The sequence below is a fragment of the Amblyomma americanum genome, chromosome 1 (assembly GCF_052857255.1).
Source record: "Amblyomma americanum isolate KBUSLIRL-KWMA chromosome 1, ASM5285725v1, whole genome shotgun sequence".
NCBI classification, from domain to species: Eukaryota; Metazoa; Arthropoda; class Arachnida; order Ixodida; family Ixodidae; genus Amblyomma; species Amblyomma americanum.
The window spans coordinates 154,272,762-154,290,470 of NC_135497.1; the positions used below are offsets into that span (position 1 = coordinate 154,272,762).

Here is a 17,709-nt window from a genome sequence, read left to right on the forward strand (position 1 = left end):
CTCGCTGTCAACACGTGAGTGACCGAGTTCCAAGCATTCACTTCCAGCATTGTGTTAAGGCCCTCACCAACTCTTTAACTTGCGAGGCAATCGGAATATTTTTCGCTCAACGGATATACTCGATTTATCCCCAAATCCAGTCAACGCTCTCCAAGCGCTCAAAACGCATAGGAAATCCAATGTGGCTTCTAGAACCACTAGCAATGCCCGTCCGCGAGCACTGAATAGGTACAGCATCGATACGTTTCGCAGATAACGTTTCCTTAAATGCTACACATCATCTCAAAGCGATTAGGGACGTTGGGGAATGCGGCGGAATCGCTAATTCGTGCTGTCAGGTTGAAATTTAACTTTTTTTCGCTGAAACCCTTTGCACATCAGTTTCCCAAGAAGTGCTTAAAATAATTTGCATGTTCTTAGTGACTGCGTTCACCCTTAGTGTGCTCAAGTTTCAATGGATTTTTTCCCTCGGAAAACTATTTTCCACCAATCCAAAAAGTGCTTCAGCAATAATCGATTTGCTACGTTCCTGCTCATGAATATTTTTGGTTGCGGCTTCCTCCGTGCTAAATACAGCTTGTAGTTTCGTCCGTAGTTTCGACTCGAGTACTGCTTGTGGATGCTTCGCAAGCTCTTACTGGCTGCGCCTTTCAGTTTATGACGTCGCGAACGGCTGTTCGTGCGGCAAAAAAATAACAAGAATATCTTATAACTGCAAGCCCTGACACTGTCCTCTCTTCACGTTCTGGTAACTATAAGTCGCGATGCATTCAGTAACTGAACAGTTTTGCTGTGAGCAAGTCGACTGATGTGCTGCTTGCAAACGCAAAGCTTTTTTGCCCCGGGCATTTTACGTCGCCAGAATAAGTGCGCAGAGAAAAGAAGTCAAGGCGCAAATATTTGAAAGCCGCTGTAAATATTTCCTCTGCTACTGCATGCTTCGGGTCACGCACCACAGGTACCGGGCGTTCCAGTAAACGCTGCCCTTACTCTTCAAACTTGCTAAGCATCTCGCCACATTGAGAACCAACGCTCCCCGACGTACTTTGTAAAGAGTGAAAACATAACCTCGTGTAGTGCCCTTACTGAGCACCTGTAAGAGTCGCAACCTGTTTCTTATTTCTTTAAAGGCGAAAGTTACAACCAACGCTTTGGGTACAGGAACAGGAGAGTTTTAGCATAGCGGGATGTGTTGCCGGCTTGTGCAGGCGGAAGCCAACTGCGCCCGCGCAGTAGCAGGCGCACGACCGCGCTCTCGCCTCGGTGCGCCAGGTCACGAGAGCGCCATCAAGCAAAGCGCTGCGCTAAACTTTTGTTCGAACAGCTTTAAAACCTGTGAGATGCAAGACTAATTTATGTGCACTTTTGAATCCAGCCTGGAGCTCCCGTGCGCACGCATACCCGCATGCCCTTGAACACACTGCGGCTTGACAAAGGAGGCGTTGTGGTCGCGTTTGTATTCGCTTGTGATGAACCAGCGCAGAGAACACAGCGGACTATAGTCGAAAAGAGGACGACGTGGACAGACTTAGCTTTCCTTTCGTACAGTACGTTGTGTTCTTTGCGCTCGTTCATCAGATTACGGAAGAAGAACCAGACAAGCAGCAAGTGTTGCTCGCATTTGCTGCTGTCCGTGGTAGGCTGAAAATATTTTGTCAGAGCCACCGTATTGTGTGTAGATGGGCATTTTGGAATAAAATCCTGTCGCCAATGACACATATTTAATTTCACAATACATAAAAAAAGCGGTGAGTTTCTCTTTCTACAGATGCAACAGTGTCCCCGTAGTTGGCTGTGAGAGTCAAACAATGCACGCCGTATCTCACAAACAGCATTTTGCAGGTCAAATCGAAAAGGGGTCAAGCGGCTTCAAGACAGCAAGGGAAGGACACTGTCCGTCACAGGAAGTGGGGGCGGCGACAAGCGGCCCGAAGACCTCGCTGAAGCCAGGAAGGGTGCCAGGAAGAGTTCCGCCCTCCGCGCTGGGCAGGTAACGGTCGTCCTCCGCCTCTGGAAACAGGTCACTGCTAACAGATGAGTCCTGCACGCGTTCCCAGTTATACACCGGATCCGTTTCAGGGAAGGAAAGCCTGTGATTGTCACTTTCCAGAGGTGCCTCAGGGCACAGCGAAGTCATAGGAGAATCCAAGATAACCTCAGGAACCCGGCATTCTTCGGTCTGCTGCACAGCGAACGGCCTCTTCTCAACTGTCGGCTTCGATACAGCACTTGTCACATCGTCGGGGGAGGCTGGCTCGGGGTACGCGTCGGAATCAGAGACGACGTCGAATGAGGCCCGCTCTGAGTCTGCGTCGGACACTTCTCCGCTCGAGCAGCTCGGTGAGGAAGGAACACGCTGGTCCATTTTCTTGAAGAGGTAACCTGGGGAAAGTGCGAAACAGAACGACAATAATACAGTTATGCCTCATATAGTGAGAACTTGAGCGCTTTAAGGGGGCGGCACCGAAGAGTGAACAGATTCGGCGAGCAGTGTACACCAATATGAACATCTGAGCCAAGTCGCATGGCCCCACTCTGCGCGTAGCAGAGTAGGGCCTTGAAGTGGCTTTCCCGCCTAATTCATGCTGTCACAAAGCAAACTGACAGCGGCCGCATGTGCCGACCTTGATTGTGGTAAAACAGTGCCGCCACACACAACGGCAACCAGTCAGGGACCCTAGTAGGCAGGCCGTCACTTACGTCATTACCAGTTTTTTTTTATGACAAGTGCTTCTATAGATTTCTTGGCTGCCACCACGCGACGCATGGCGTTTAACGTTAAAAAGTAACGCGTTGCGCGTTGAGATCATCCCTGACGTAAGAAATAAAAAGAATGACCTAGTGGCTACCATTGAAGCTCTTCAGACCACTAGGGTTAACAGCACTGGCTGCTCGTTGTCCCGAATTCCTGGTAATGAGGCATAAGGACAGGAAAAACTTGAGGGAAAAGTTCGACCTGGAGGCGAAGCGGAAAAGCCGGATGTTGCTCTTTAATTTCTGAGTTTTATTGCGCGGTTAGAAATGAAATCGCTCATAAGGCGCCCTATCGATCTCGAGCAGTTTCTCGTGGTCAGCAGAGGTGGTTTAGGGTCCTTTATTTTCAGAGGGAGGGCCGGCAGCAGGACTGTGCAGCTAACCTAAGCGAAGGAAAATGTGTTCGCAGCAGGAGGGGAGGCAGCACCTCTTTTTTCTGACGACCGCCGTTACTTGAACCTCGCATGCTGGGAGAGCGGACGTTCGGCCTCGGAAATGTCGTTCGGTGACGAAGCGAACACTAGGACAGCATCACTCGCAACTGACCTAGGTCTTCTTTGGGGAACTTCCTGTACTGGAAGTTCTTCTCCGAGCGTTGCTTGTTCCAGCTGTTCACAGGGGTCAGCTTCATCTTGTGCATGGCTGCACGGAAGCGCTGCTTGGCTTCCATAGGCGCGCACTTCTTGATGCGGCGATTCTTGTAATGGTGCCACGCCTGCAAAAGTGATTGCTACGTATCAAATGCGTGCAAATTAACACGAGCACTGCAGAACGATTGCTTTGATTTCGTGCGGGGCGTCGTAACCTTGCCTGTCGCTACGAGTGCCTGTGGTGTATAATCATGCAGCAACAAGAATAGTGTAACATGCAGTGGCGATCGAAAAAGAAACATGAACGATATACCTGAGCGCTGCAAGGGGCAAATACACATTACAGGAGCAAGCGTATACGCTTGCTGCAGGCATATTGAGCTTTGTGCGAATGTATACAACGGGTCCGAAACGGAAAGCAAACACTCATATGCCGTATTTTTCTACTGTGTATATTTCTTTGCAGCCGGTTATCTGGCCCATTTACATAGAAGCATAAAATGCTCTAGTTGTACACTACAGCTAAAAGTGTAGAATTGTAATATATTGTGCTTGTGCTTTGTCTATAGGCATTGTTCGCGTTTTATTCGGGCCTGGTAGTATATACGTGCCTGTGTGCTCTGTTTCGCTCCTTGTCTTACACTACAATTTCGTACGGCGAAATACGACCGTATTGTTGGAGGCCAACAAGCTTTCAATGAAGCTCCGCACGGACGGCAGTCGCGCCAGCTAGGCAACGACGACCTCGAGCTATTGGCTGTGAGAATGTGCGTCATACTGGCTACGCGTAAAACTGGTCCGAGCATGTGTCAAATATGGATTGCGGACATAGATGCTGTGGTGATGGAGAAATTGCGGTCGCACAATCTCGTTTTACTAACTTCGCAAAGTGCGCGCTAAGGGGGCCCTGCAGCGTTTCATAAAAGCGGTAGATATTTATTTTTTTTTTGCCGAGCATCTCAGGCAAACATGACACTTCGACGAGCAAGGCAGTGTGCAGTGCCGCTCAAAAGGAAAGCTGCCGCTTACAAGTTACAACCATTCTGTTCGAGCAACTTCGTCAATTCACTCACGGCGTAGCTGACGCACGTTGTTGACAACGCTAGACATGTCTAGTAAGCGAGGAGAAAAATAACTCAGGCCACATCTAACTCACCGCGCGCCAAAAGGTAAGAAAGATCTGCACGATGGCGTGCTACCATAGCGTCTATTATCCGGTGAACCAGAGAGAGGGCGATGAAAGGCGACTCAGCACCTTGTAACTCTGATAAGAAAGGTCTCAATATATATATATATATATATATATATATATATATATATATATATATATATATATATATATATATATATATATATATATATATATATATATATATATATATATATATATATATATATATATATATATATATATATATATATATCAATACCAGATGATCGCCACCGCCCCGCATGCATGCGTAATATAGTATACGCGATTCGAATTGGAAGCATGAAGGCAGAGACTCCGGAACACGCGCGTGCTATGGTAACTCTGTCAACTGGAGTATCCCAGGAATAGACCACCTAGAAGTTTCGAATATAAATGCGTTTACTGACGCAGCGGCTAAAATGTGATTTGTTTTAGTTAATGGGGAGGTTGACGACAATATCTCCACACTTCGTGTCCGTCTGGTTGATATATATATATATATATATATATATATATATATATATATATATATATATATATATATACATATATATTAGCCGCTGCGTCAGTGAACGCATTTATATTCGAAACTTCTAGGTGGTCTATTCCTGGGATACTCCAGTTGACAGAGTTACCATAGCACGCGCGTGTTCCGGAGTCTCTGCCTTCATGCTTCCAACTCGAATCGCGTATACTATATTACGCATGCATGCGGGGCGGTGGCGATCATCTGGTATTGATGGCTTAAACTCTAAAGTCCTAAAAAATACTAAGAACATTGTTAGTGTCATCTTATGCCACCTTTTTCAACAGTCTCTAACATCAGGTGTGCTGCCACAAGACTGGAAAATAGGTAAGATTGTCCCAGTCCCAAAAAAAAGGTTCATCTTTTTCTTGTAAAAACTACCGCCCTATTTCTCTCACAAGCATTTGTTCAAAACTGATGGAACATGTTATTTATTCTTACATCATTAAATTCCTAGTCCCAGTCAACTTTTTTCACCCTAACCAACATGGTTTCTTAAAAGGACTTTCCTGTGATTCCCAACTAGCCCTTTTCATCAATGACCTTAGTTCGCATCTTGACTTAAATATTCCTCTTGACGCGCGGTTCCTTGACTTTGAAAAAGCCTTCGATAAAGTACCGCACAAAAGATTACTACTAAAACTCTCCCGTCTAAACCTTAGTCATTTAGTGATGAACTGGCTTCAAAATTTTTTGACTAACAGAGAGCAATTCGTCTGCGCTAACAAATCGTCGCCCCTCGTTCTTCGGTTACTTCAGGTGTTCCTCAAGGCACAGTGCTCGGACCCTTACTTTTTCTCATTTACATTCACGATCTTCCTTCCAACGTTACCTCTAACATCCGGCTATTTGCAGATGATTGCGTAATTTACCGCTCGATTTCTACAAGCACTGACGCCGACACCCTTCAACAAGATTTAACCCGAATTGAAACTTGGTGCAAGCATTGGTTAATGTCCCTTAATAATGCTAAAACATGCATGATTTATTTCTATCGCAGGCAATCCCACATTCCCTCCAAATATGTTCTTTTTGGTTCTGAAGTGCGTTCCGTTCTTACCTGTAAGTATTTAGGCACTTTAACTCATACCCTAACATGGTCTTCACATATAACGAACATTGCTAATGACGCATCAAATTATTAGCTTACCAAACTTTCGTCCGACCTAAATTAGAATTCGCTTCACCAGTATGGGACCCTCATCATTCAAACCTCTCGCTAACACTTGAAAAAATACAAAATCAAGCTATCCGCTTTATTTACTGTGATTATTCATGTTATACTAGTGTGTCTTCTCTGAAATCTAGAGCCTCTTTGTCTAGTCTTGGAACAAGAAGAAAAATATCTCGATTATGCTTGTTCAATAAGTTTTATCATTCATCTTTGGAGCATCGATCATATCAGCCGCACATCGCCTGTCCAGCCGCATTTACCACAGCAATACAGTGTACCCTCCCCCTGCAAGAACTGCATCTCATTTCCGGTCTTTTTTTTTTGTCAAATCGTCTCGGGACTGGAACGATCTGCCGCCGGAAGCCATACACCTTACCAACCCCACCAAATTCAAGAAAAAGATTGAGGCCATCATCTTGTAGTCTGTTGTGACATTCCTTGTGTGTGCTACGAGGTACATTCCTTGTGTGTGCTACGAGGTACATTCCTTGTGTGTGCTACGAGGTACATTCCTTGTGTGTGCTACGAGGTTCCGCGTTCGACGGCGCGGCGTAGACGGAGACCCAGATGACAGCGGCATCATCAATTACCCAGCCATGCTCTTTGAGTGACGACCAGAACGAAGGGACCCGCCGCCGTCGCCGCGGGGAAACGGGCTTATCCTCCCCAAATTGGCGTGGCGGTTCAAGGGGCGGCCCTTCCGAGCACATTCCAGGACAAGGGAACTGTCAGCGGGCCAGAGCGCGCCTTACCTTGAGGAGCGAGTGTCAGTTGATGGATGGAGAATGGAGGCCGGTGACCCGCGGGAACTGTCAGCAAGCCAGAGCGCGCCTTACCACAGCCGACGCTATGCGCTACCTCGAAGACAACCTTCTTTCCCGCGGACTCAACACGTGAGGGGGGCGAGACCACGATGCGGTGGTATGTTTGTGCGCCCAAGTGAAAGCCCTAGCCCCCCCCACCTTCCCCTCCGGCGTGGGCGTCCTCACCCTAGAGAGTGTGGAGAAGAGGATATAAAAATCGAGAAGCAGTACGGAAGAGGCACGCTCAGGACGACATCGTTCGCCAAGAGGGCCTTCAGCGCCGAAACCCGACGGCGTGCAGCTTCTGCCAGCAACCGCTCGAGCCCAACTCCGGAGCCACTCCATCGCCCCCATGAAGTCGTCGGCACGTAAGCTCGGACGCCCCAGCCTCTGAATCTTAATCATGTATAATTATTGAATATATCTGTTTGTTTAAACTGAGCCATACGGTGTCTCTTTGCCTCTCCGTCCCGTGTGGACCTGCGCATTATGGGGGTCATCACACTGGTGTCAGAAGTGGGGTCTCAAAAGCAAATGTCCTCTGAATGCTGCGACATTCATGACTTCAAAATTGTAATCAAAAGGGAATCACGGGACTGATTGTGGGACTTCTACCCCCCTTTGAGAGGCTTGAGGCACTGGAGGGCTTGAGAAAAAAAAATGTCTGTATCTGAGGGAGCTCCCACTCCACAGCCGTCGCTCGGAGCAAGCATGCTGGCATTAGGAAGCGTAATTCCGACGTTTACGGGAGATAAGACAGGGGTTCCAATCTGCGATTTCTTTTCCATGCTAGAAGAGATTGGGAAAATGGGAGGATGGTCCGATGCTCAAATGCTGGGAATGGCGAGGTGTAAGATGGCAGGAGCTGCTCATGATTTTGCATGGCGAGACGAAAAAGTAAAATCCACAAAATCATTTGCGGAATTTAAGAAGCTCGCGTTTGAGCATTTCGACACTGAACCACGTCACGTGTGGGTACAGAAGTTCCGTGACGCCGGACAGATGGTAGGGAAGGACGTGCGAACGTTTGCGTCGCGGCTTCAGCGCTTAGCGCGCGATACGTTAAGCAGGGAGGAGGAAGGAGACCAGCTAAGGAAGAAATACGCGGAGGATCTTCTTAAAGAGGAAATGACCGCTTTGTTCGTGGCTGGTCTGCAAGACCCCGTGCGCCGGTTCGTGCTCTCGCGCAAGCCGAGCAATTTCGACCAAGCCGTGGAGGCCGCATTGGATGAGGAACGAAATGAGGCGTTAACGACAGCCGCAGCGAGAGTACGCGTCATAGAGAGAGCGGTGCTCAACCCTGAGGTTGCTCTCTTGACAGAGCGATTAGATCGCTTAGAACAGCTGCTATCTCAGCAGGTAGAACGCCAGGTTGAAGCGCGCGCTCAACAGCGCTCATTCGCTGGAAACCGGAGACCGCCACAAAGCTACAGGCGCGGTATGCGAGATTTCGAAGAAATCGTATGCTTCGCTTGCCAGGGTCGCGGACACATCGCCAGGTTCTGCAAAAACGTGCGCCGTGGGGAGCCACAAAGAGAAGCAGGCGAGACACGCCCTAAGCAAGCCTACATCGGGGCTCCAGATACCGAGACAAAAAACTAGTTAGTCCTCCCCAGCCTGAGGAGCGTGGGGAGGGAGCAGTGGATGATGAGGTGGTGGTAGTTTGTGTGGCCGACGAGGCATGCCCTGTTGTGCGTTGCAAGTTAAATGGTTGTTGCATGGAATTGTTGATAGATACGGGGTCAAAGGTGACATTGCTTAAGGAGAGCAGTTTTAACACGCTTTGAAGGAAGGGGGACCGCGAGGTGTTGGAAGCGTCTGGTGGTATGACAACCAAATTTGTAGGCATAACGGGGGATCCTCTTGGCATAAGTGGACTCTACCGGTTACACTTCTCTCTCGGCGGAATTGCATTGGAGCACCCCTGCTACGTATGCCCTGACACGGTGTCTCTGCCAAACGGAGTGTCAGGTATATTAGGGCAGGATTTTTTGAGAAAAGGGAAGGTAGTAGTCTCATTCTCTGAGGAAGAGGTTAATGCGGGCGGATCAAAAGTTCCGTTTTTGAGCAGGAGAGGGGCTGAGATTCGCATTACCGATATTGACACCCGTCAAACAGTGGGATCATTGGAGAAGGTATATTCGCGGGTTGCCGTCAGGCTGGTCGATGAGGCGGTCGTCCTTCCTTGGTCGGAGCACATTTTGTACGCGTTTGTGCCTTCAGATGTAGAGAGCGGCGCCGTGGGAGTGCTTGAGCCGGTCGACTCTCTCAGCAATGGCCTGAAGGCAGCCGCGTGCCTCGTGACAGTTAATGACGCCCACAGAGTGCCCCTACGGGTGGTTAACTGTAGCCAGCAGCCACTGAGCCTTCCCAAGAACAAAACATTGGCTTTCTTCACCTCTGCGATAGAGAAACGTGAGCCCACCGATACGGTACTCGCACCTGTAGAGCATGCTAGTCCTCCGGCTGCTCCAAAGGTGTCATTCGATCTTTCTCACGTAAATTCCAGGGAGAGGGAGGCTCTGGCTGGTTTGCTGAACGACTACTCGGAGGTATTCGCCGCGTCCAACCTGGATTTGGGCTGCTGTGGCGTTATAAAGCACAGGATAGAAACCGGCACTTAATCGCCCGTTTACCAGCGTGCGTACAGGATTCCTTACTCCCAACGTGGGGAGATGGAGCGGCAGGTGCAGGACCTGATTGATCGCGGCATTGTCGAACACTCAAAGTCACCCTGGGGAGCACCAGCACTATTGGTGGAAAAGCCAGATGGCTCGTATCGATTGGTAGTGGACTACCGCAAACTAAATGCCGTAACTCGCATCGATCCATACCCCATCCCCAATATACAGGAGACGCTTTCTCAGCTGGGCTCTGCCAGGTACTTCACGGTAGTGGACATGGCGGCGGGATTCTGGCAGATAGCAATGGATCCGGCAGATGCCGAGAAAACGGCATTCAACACGCCCTCAGGGCACTATGAATGGAAAAGAATGCCGATGGGTCTGGCCAACAGCCCTGCTGTCTGGCAGAGAACCGCTGATGTTATCCTGGCAGGTCTTCTGGGGAGGCTGTGCTTCGTGTATATGGATGACATTATCATATACAGTGACAGTTTTGAGAACCATTTGCGCGATATTGAGCAGGTTTTGGTGCGACTAAGAGGAGCGGGTCTCAAGCTGAAGCCCTCTAAGTGCCAATTCCTCAAAAACGAGGTGAAATACCTCGGGCACGTTGTTTCAGCTGACGGCGTGCGACCGGACCCTGAGAAACTAAGGTGTGTCTCGGATTTTCCATCCCCGACTAGCGTCCGCCAGGTCCGGCAGTTTCTCGGCCTGATCGGTTACTACCGAAGGCACATAGAGGAGTTCGCCAAGCTCGCTAAGCCGCTCACCGCCTTAACAGCCAAAAATGTCGCCTTTCGCTGGGACGAAAACGCGGAGAATGCTTTTGGGGCCCTGAAAAGGAAGCTAATGAGTGCACCGCTGTTGCGCTACCCGGATTTTAATTTGCCCTTCGTTATGGCCACAGATGCGTCAAAGTTCGCAGTTGGTGCCGTGCTATCTCAGGTTATCGAGGGCAAAGAACATCCCGTTGCTTTTGCTAGCCGACAGCTGAGCCCCACAGAGCAAAAGTACGGAGCTACGGAAAGGGAGTGCCTCGCCGTTGTCTGGGCAGTAAAGCACTTCAGATGCTACCTTTACGGCCGCAAATTCAAGCTAGTCACAGACTGCCATCCTCTGAAATGGGTGATGAGTGTCAGGGACCCTAGCTCGCGACTCGCTAGATGGAATCTACACCTGCAAGAATACTGCTTTGAAGTTGAGCACAAGTCAGGAAAGACACATCTGAATGCTGATACACTCAGCCGCACAGCTGCCGTGGCAGCTATAGATGAGTTTGTCCCCGTAGTCGACCCCGCCGAATTACGCACAGAGCAGTGCAAAGATCCTGACCTGAAGCGAATAATCGAAAGCTTAGAGGGCGCACCGTCTCACCCCGAACAGCTAGGTTATTTCATTGGGAAAGACGGCACCCTGTGTCGGCGCACGAGGCCAACCAGGAAAGGGAGACCAGAGAAAACCGCTTGGGAGAGAGTCGTCATACCTCGGTCGTGGACAGAAAGGGTTCTTCGCGCGTTTCACGATGCGCCATGCGCCGGTCATTTTGGCGTAGCGAAGACACGCAGGCGTGTGGAGCGTTTGTACTTTTGGAGTGGCATGCGACAGGATGTTAGAGACTACTGTGCGAAGTGTCATTCCTGTCTCGAAAGAAAAACACCCAAGGGACGAAGACCAGCTCCAATTCAGCCGTTCCCTGAGGTTTCGGCTCCCTTCGAGCGGACAGGTATGGACATAATGGGCCCATTGCCCACGACCACTTCCGGAAACAAGTACATTTTAGTATTTGTCGATCACCTTTCAAAATACGCGGAAGCGGTAGCACTCCCAGATCAGAAGGCAGACACGGTTGCAAGAGCATTTGTCGAACAGATCGTGCTCCGACATGGACCCCCGAGGCAACTCTTGATAGATCGGGGAACGAACTTCGTGTCGCAGCTAATGAGGAGAGTTTGCGAGCTGCTTAAGATCGCTAAGAAGCAGACAACACCGTACCATCCGGCTTGCAACGGCGCGGTGGAGCGACTGAACCAAACCGTGGCCGGGTTCCTGTCGCATTTTGTTTCGCGCGACCAGCGGGACTGGGACTTGTGGCTCCCGTATGCAATGTTTGCCTACAATTCCGCAGCACACGAGAGCACGGGCGAATCGCCATTCTTTCTTCTCTACGGCCGAGACCCGGACCAGCCTAGTGAAGTGCCAGAGGGCCCCCGTCCTGTCCCATACGCTTCACTGGACGACTATAAGGTGGAGCTAGAATCGCGCTTGCAAGTGGCGAGGGACATCGCAAAGGAGGCCTTAAAGAAAGCGGCGAAGCGCAGGAAGGAGGTGCACGATCGCAGTGCTAGAGACGCGCCGTTTGATGTGGGGGACAGCGTGTACATTGAAAACTGCCAAAGGCAGATTGGGCTAGCTCGTAAGTTCCAGACGAAGTGGAGAGGACCGTGCGAGGTTGTCGAGAAGCTTTCTCCGGTAAACTTCAGAGTCCGAGACGTAAACCGGCGCTTGATAAGGATACACGCAAATCGCCTCAAGTCGGCACCGGTTCAGTATTCACGAAATGAGGAAAGGGAAAGCGCGGATTTTGATGGGGACACAAGTGAAGCGGAGCGCGCAGATAGTTCGCAAGAAACGCCCTCTCCTGCATTTGTTCGGCAGGCGCCAGAGGTGACGGCCGGAATGCCACCGGATTTACTTCATGCATTGCTAGAAGAAGAAGCGCGCGAGGTTGCCGCGCAGATAACGCCAGGAGAGGCTCCTGCCACGAGCCCTCGCGAGTCCCAAAGCAGACAAAGGGTCACAGACTTACTTAGTATGACTCATGAAGGCCGATATCCGCTGCGAAATCGGAAAGCTAAATCGGACTAATGGCGTAAACAGAGCGGAGTTTTGAACTGGTTAGAACTGTGTAATGCCACAGCTCATAACATTGCTATGTGCTTATGTGTTAAGTTATCGGAGTTGGTAGTTAAACCTTTCTGTCATTAAGTAACACCTTCACAGGAGAGCATGCGGAGCGCATGCAGAACCTGCCCTATTTCCTTTCGTTATCTATATTTTTGTCTGTGCCGTGATCGTGCTAGAAGTGGGAGCTCCTTTGTAACTGTGGTAAATTTATTTCGTCCAGTTTGGACTAGAAAGGAGAGGCTTGGGTGCTGAGTTTCATGTTTATCTGTAAAAGAAGATCAGTACTGCCCCTGGAGACGCCAGTTATGACAGCGGAGGCATATGGTGTTGTGCAGTGGTGTTGAGTGCAGCGAAAAGTGTTTTGTCGGACGCACTGTGCGAGGCGATTCAGAAAGACAAGGGGAGCTGCGTGGACTCAAATGTTCGGAGAACATTCTTCTGGAGGGTGAGCGAGTGTGACATTCCTTGTGTGTGCTACGAGGTACATTCCTTGTGTGTGCTACGAGGTACATTCCTTGTGTGTGCTACGAGGTTCCGCGTTCGACGGCGCGGCGTAGACGGAGACCCAGATGACAGCGGCATCATCAATTACCCAGCCATGCTCTTTGAGTGACGACCAGAACGAAGGGACCCGCCGCCGTCGCCGCGGGGAAACGGGCTTATCCTCCCCAAATTGGCGTGGCGGTTCCAGGGGCGGCCCTTCCGAGCACATTCCAGGACAAGGGAACTGTCAGCGGGCCAGAGCGCGCCTTACCTTGAGGAGCGAGTGTCAGTTGATGGATGGAGAATGGAGGCCGGTGACCCGCGGGAACTGTCAGCAAGCCAGAGCGCGCCTTACCACAGCCGACGCTATGCGCTACCTCGAAGACAACCTTCTTTCCCGCGGACTCAACACGTGAGGGGGGCGAGACCACGATGCGGTGGTATGTTTGTGCGCCCAAGTGAAAGCCCTAGCCCCCCCTCCTTCCCCTCCGGCGTGGGCGTCCTCACCCTAGAGAGTGTGGAGAAGAGGATATAAAAATCGAGAAGCAGTACGGAAGAGGCACGCTCAGGACGACATCGTTCGCCAAGAGGGCCTTCAGCGCCGAAACCCGACGGCGTGCAGCTTCTGCCAGCAACCGCTCGAGCCCAACTCCGGAGCCACTCCATCGCCCCCATGAAGTCGTCGGCACGTAAGCTCGGACGCCCCAGCCTCTGAATCTTAATCATGTATAATTATTGAATATATCTGTTTGTTTAAACTGAGCCATACGGTGTCTCTTTGCCTCTCTGTCCCGTGTGGACCTGCGCATTATGGGGGTCATCACACTGTCATGCCCATCCCTCATGTAATGCCCCATATCCGGGGTCTTTGAAGTATTAAATAAATGAATAGATCGACGCGAAACTCCTTCCGACTTGATGCAACAGCCGTTGCGCATTGCGTTTCTTCAGTTTTGCTGGGCGATAGTGAAAGGGGAAAAATTACCGGCCTCACTTAATTCTTTATACCATCGGCAGACGAAACGTCGAACGCAAAATCTGCATCAAGCCGGGAAAAGTATTCCGAGGGCCACGTCACCGCCTTGCATGTGTATATAATTACGCGGTTTTGACCGGAAATATAGAGGCGAAGACCTCGGAACGCGCGCGTCCTACGAGAATTCCTATTAAATGGAGTAGTCTAGGGATGCGATCGCCTCTACGTTTCCAGCATGAACATGCACAGTCGCTATAATGGCTAAAATATATTTTAATTGATTTTAGCGAACTAGGCGACCGATGATGACAGTTATCCGATCACATGGTGTCCGCCTGGCTGCATAACCTATACGTGCAAAAACGAACATTATGTTCTTGCTCATTGACGCACTTTACAACGAATGTTTGTATGTTATATAGCTTGCATTTCCTACAAACAGTTTTGCGTAGAATGTCACGTTTGGCGCTAGCTAGAATCTTCTTTCATGTGCCTATTTTTGTTGAGTGTAGCTGCTTTCTACGGAGTTCGGTGCATGCAAGATGCGCTAGTGAAGATTTGATTTCGCATATCCCACGACTGACCCTCATCCTTTACGAATAAAACTCAAATTGTTAAATAAAAGGACCTTAACAACGGGCCAGAAATAACGGACATGCAAACTTTTTAACGCAGTGAGATTAGTTGGTAGCCAACTCCCGGTGAAGGCAAGTGGGTAGAGAGCGCAAACTGATCCACTGAACGCGCAGAGCCCAGCGATCACACGTCGCCACTAAATCAAGCACTACTCAGTAGATTCCTCGGTCTTCGCTCGCTTTGCACAAGTTGCGTCTATCACGGGCGCCCCACCATGAACACGGCGCAGTCCTCCTCTGGCGTGGATGAGGAACCGTTTCCGTGCCGCCAGAATATCTGGAAGACGCCCGCCTCCCGGTCGACCCATCGGAGCCGCTCGCCGAATGTGGCGCCCTCGAGGTGGTCGAAGAGGAAACGACACAGCTTGCCGGTGAAGCGCCTCGGCATCTGCGAAGAGGCAACGGGAGCCAACACGTCAAGAACTAACACGGGAGAGCGAGTTATTTTATCAAGGCTGTTTTACCATGTGGAACTATAAACATATTCCTTTTCAAACGCAAGGCAGACCGGTACCGTCATGTACTTCGGGTGTTTCATCTAAGATGTTGCGCAATTTTAAAAAATAGGCGTTTTGAGTTAGAAGAACGCTTTTTTTTTAGACACAGTATTGTCAGCAGGGTAGCAGATCAGAATTGAGGTAAGACGTGCTGACTAGTAGGCTGGTTAACTAACAGTGAATAGTTAACTATTCAAATATTAGCGTTAGTCTCCTTATTTATTGAAAGGCGTGTAGCCTACCGTAAGCAATATTTATATCAGTTTCTAGACTTTCGAAAACACAGTTACGCTCGGCGCTGTGGCCCAACAAATTTTGCCCACATGCATGGCGCCAAAATAATGCGCTTTCGAAAAGTTTGCAGGCAAATCAACCTCTCCAGTGCACGTAACTCGTCGAAATAGCCAAACTTTGTTGGGCCACAGCGCCTAGCGCGATTTGAAAGTGATAACGACCGTTCCAGCTAAAACGGCAAAAAATTTCTTTTTCTGGCGTGACGGTCGCTTAGCCCGCAACAGACATGACGGTGCACGATCGAGGAATCGTTGGGCTATCTAAGCCCGTGTATTCGTTGCAGCCTTCTTGCGAAAATAATCCGTTTTAAGTAACTCAATCGGAGTAGGTTAACAGTGAAGTAATCACCATCAAATCGCGTTAGTATGTACAGCGCAGAACAGCACGCTTATGAACGTTTGCAGACCAGGTCGTAGGGCCTGACGGTTCGCACCGGCGCGCCGTATGACAGTGCGGGCGTGTGGCCCAGGAGGCAGCAGCAGCACGGCTGCCCTGGCCCCTGAGTGAGGAGGCAAGGCAAGGTAGAGGTATAGTGGTAGCGTAGCTTGCATAGGAGCCCATACGTTCAAAACATGGCGACTTATGGTGCGAACCTAGCGCCACCTTCCAAGTATGCGGACAACTAAATAATGACGATTAAAAAGCAAAACGTAACGTCATAGCCACGCGATTTTTGACGGGAGAGAAAAATCCTCGTGTGACTCGAGGTTCAGCGCTACACGCGAGACAACCGCAAAGAAAGAAGATACGACGTGCGCAGACTACCCGACGCTATCTTTCGTATTCCGCTCTCATTGTGTCTTCTTCCTTCGTCTTTGCCTCGTGTGTCGCGCTAAGTTCAAGGTGTTCAGGCACCAACAGGCCCAACTATTTGTCTTTATGCCCGGGAGGTACAGTAATAGGCATAATAGCTCCTTGTTTGAAAGCCGTTTGAGCACTTGTTTGAGCACCCGAGTTTGCGAGCAATTGGTTGTGACTTAATTGTGCCGTTTAAGTTTAGCTCACATGAAAAGAGACAATATTGCAAATTTCTAACGAAAATCATAATTTATTAGTACCGCAGCGGTGGCCTGGTGGTCTCAGCATCCGCCTCGCATGCAGGAGGTACGGGGTTCGATCCCCAGTGCCGCCGGGTACCCACCGGTGATACAATGGGTGCAAGCTTTCCCCTGGCCTGGTGTGCGGCCTATGTGGGGTGTAATGCTTGGGCAATGCGTCTTTGACCCCACATTAAGTAGAATAAAATGCCATGTGCCATGGCGCTCTTTGGCCACAGATGCCCTTGCGCCATAAAAATCTACCACGAGCCAAATTTAAGCTTTGCACGAGCAGTGAACGAGCTAGTTGCGTGCTGTGCAGAAACGGCATAAGAGTGCTGCAATTTGCGCTGCACTTATCAGTGACATTGGGACTCTTTTTAGAACACATGGAGGGCAGCACTTTCGTCATTACATTGACAAGGTACTCAGAGCAAATGAAACACAATCAAGCTTTTACACAATGAGAAAGCAAGTGAACGCACGGGAGGAAGAAACAATTACGAATAGTGAGCTTGCAGGCTGCAGGAAACGCTTAAGCAAGCATTTGCTCCAGGCTATTGCCCAGGAAAAATGTCAATTAACCAAGTGACCTCATTCAAGACTGATCTGTGTCTAACACAAATAAAAATAGCATCTGGGCATGCGAAATTTTGCAAACACCTTGACATGTGACATACAGCACTCTCATATTTGATCTATGATAATAAGAGGGCAATACGACGTCATCATAATGTCTACAAAACTAGTGTGCACAAAAACCTCTTCAGTCGCAGTTATTAGTACTCAGTAACATGTAAGTAGCCCAAAAGTTCCAGGCAGCATTCATTTCGTGTTTGCAAGAGATAGGGGTACAGATTTCTCTATTACGAATGCAGTGCCCGACATTTAGAGGGATATATGAAGCATCTGTATACTTCAAATCACGGCCAAGTGGACGCTGATCATTGCTTTGTTTCACCATGAGCCCAAGTAATTATTTGTAATATATCACTTAGTACAGTCAACACAGAGCACAACAGTAAACCAGTCCCACGGCAGGTGACAGGAAATCAACCGAATTCGCTACGGAACATGCGCTTTCGTCCAAGCGATCATCCGAAAGTGACATGTAACGCCTCCCTCACAGACATCATAATGCATTTTTCTGGCTGGTATAGGCACTCAGTGGCAAAGGCATACCACAGTACCAAAGCGACTGTAACGCCCTACTGTCTGAT

General features: G+C 49.5%; 1 protein-coding gene across 1 annotated transcript in view; it reads right to left on the reverse strand.

Annotated features, from left to right (window-relative positions):
* Positions 1-1,707: 1,707 nt before the first annotated feature.
* Positions 1,708-17,709, reverse strand: part of LOC144136543 (uncharacterized) — a 39,227-nt gene continuing 23,225 nt past the window's right edge. The window contains exons 2-4 of the mRNA XM_077668938.1: positions 14,876-15,049; positions 3,301-3,469; positions 1,708-2,382 (exon numbers count right to left, since the gene is read on the reverse strand). Coding sequence (XP_077525064.1) covers positions 1,844-2,382; positions 3,301-3,469; positions 14,876-15,049 — 882 coding nt within the window. The 3' untranslated portion in view covers positions 1,708-1,843. The remainder of the gene's footprint in view (positions 2,383-3,300; positions 3,470-14,875; positions 15,050-17,709) is intronic.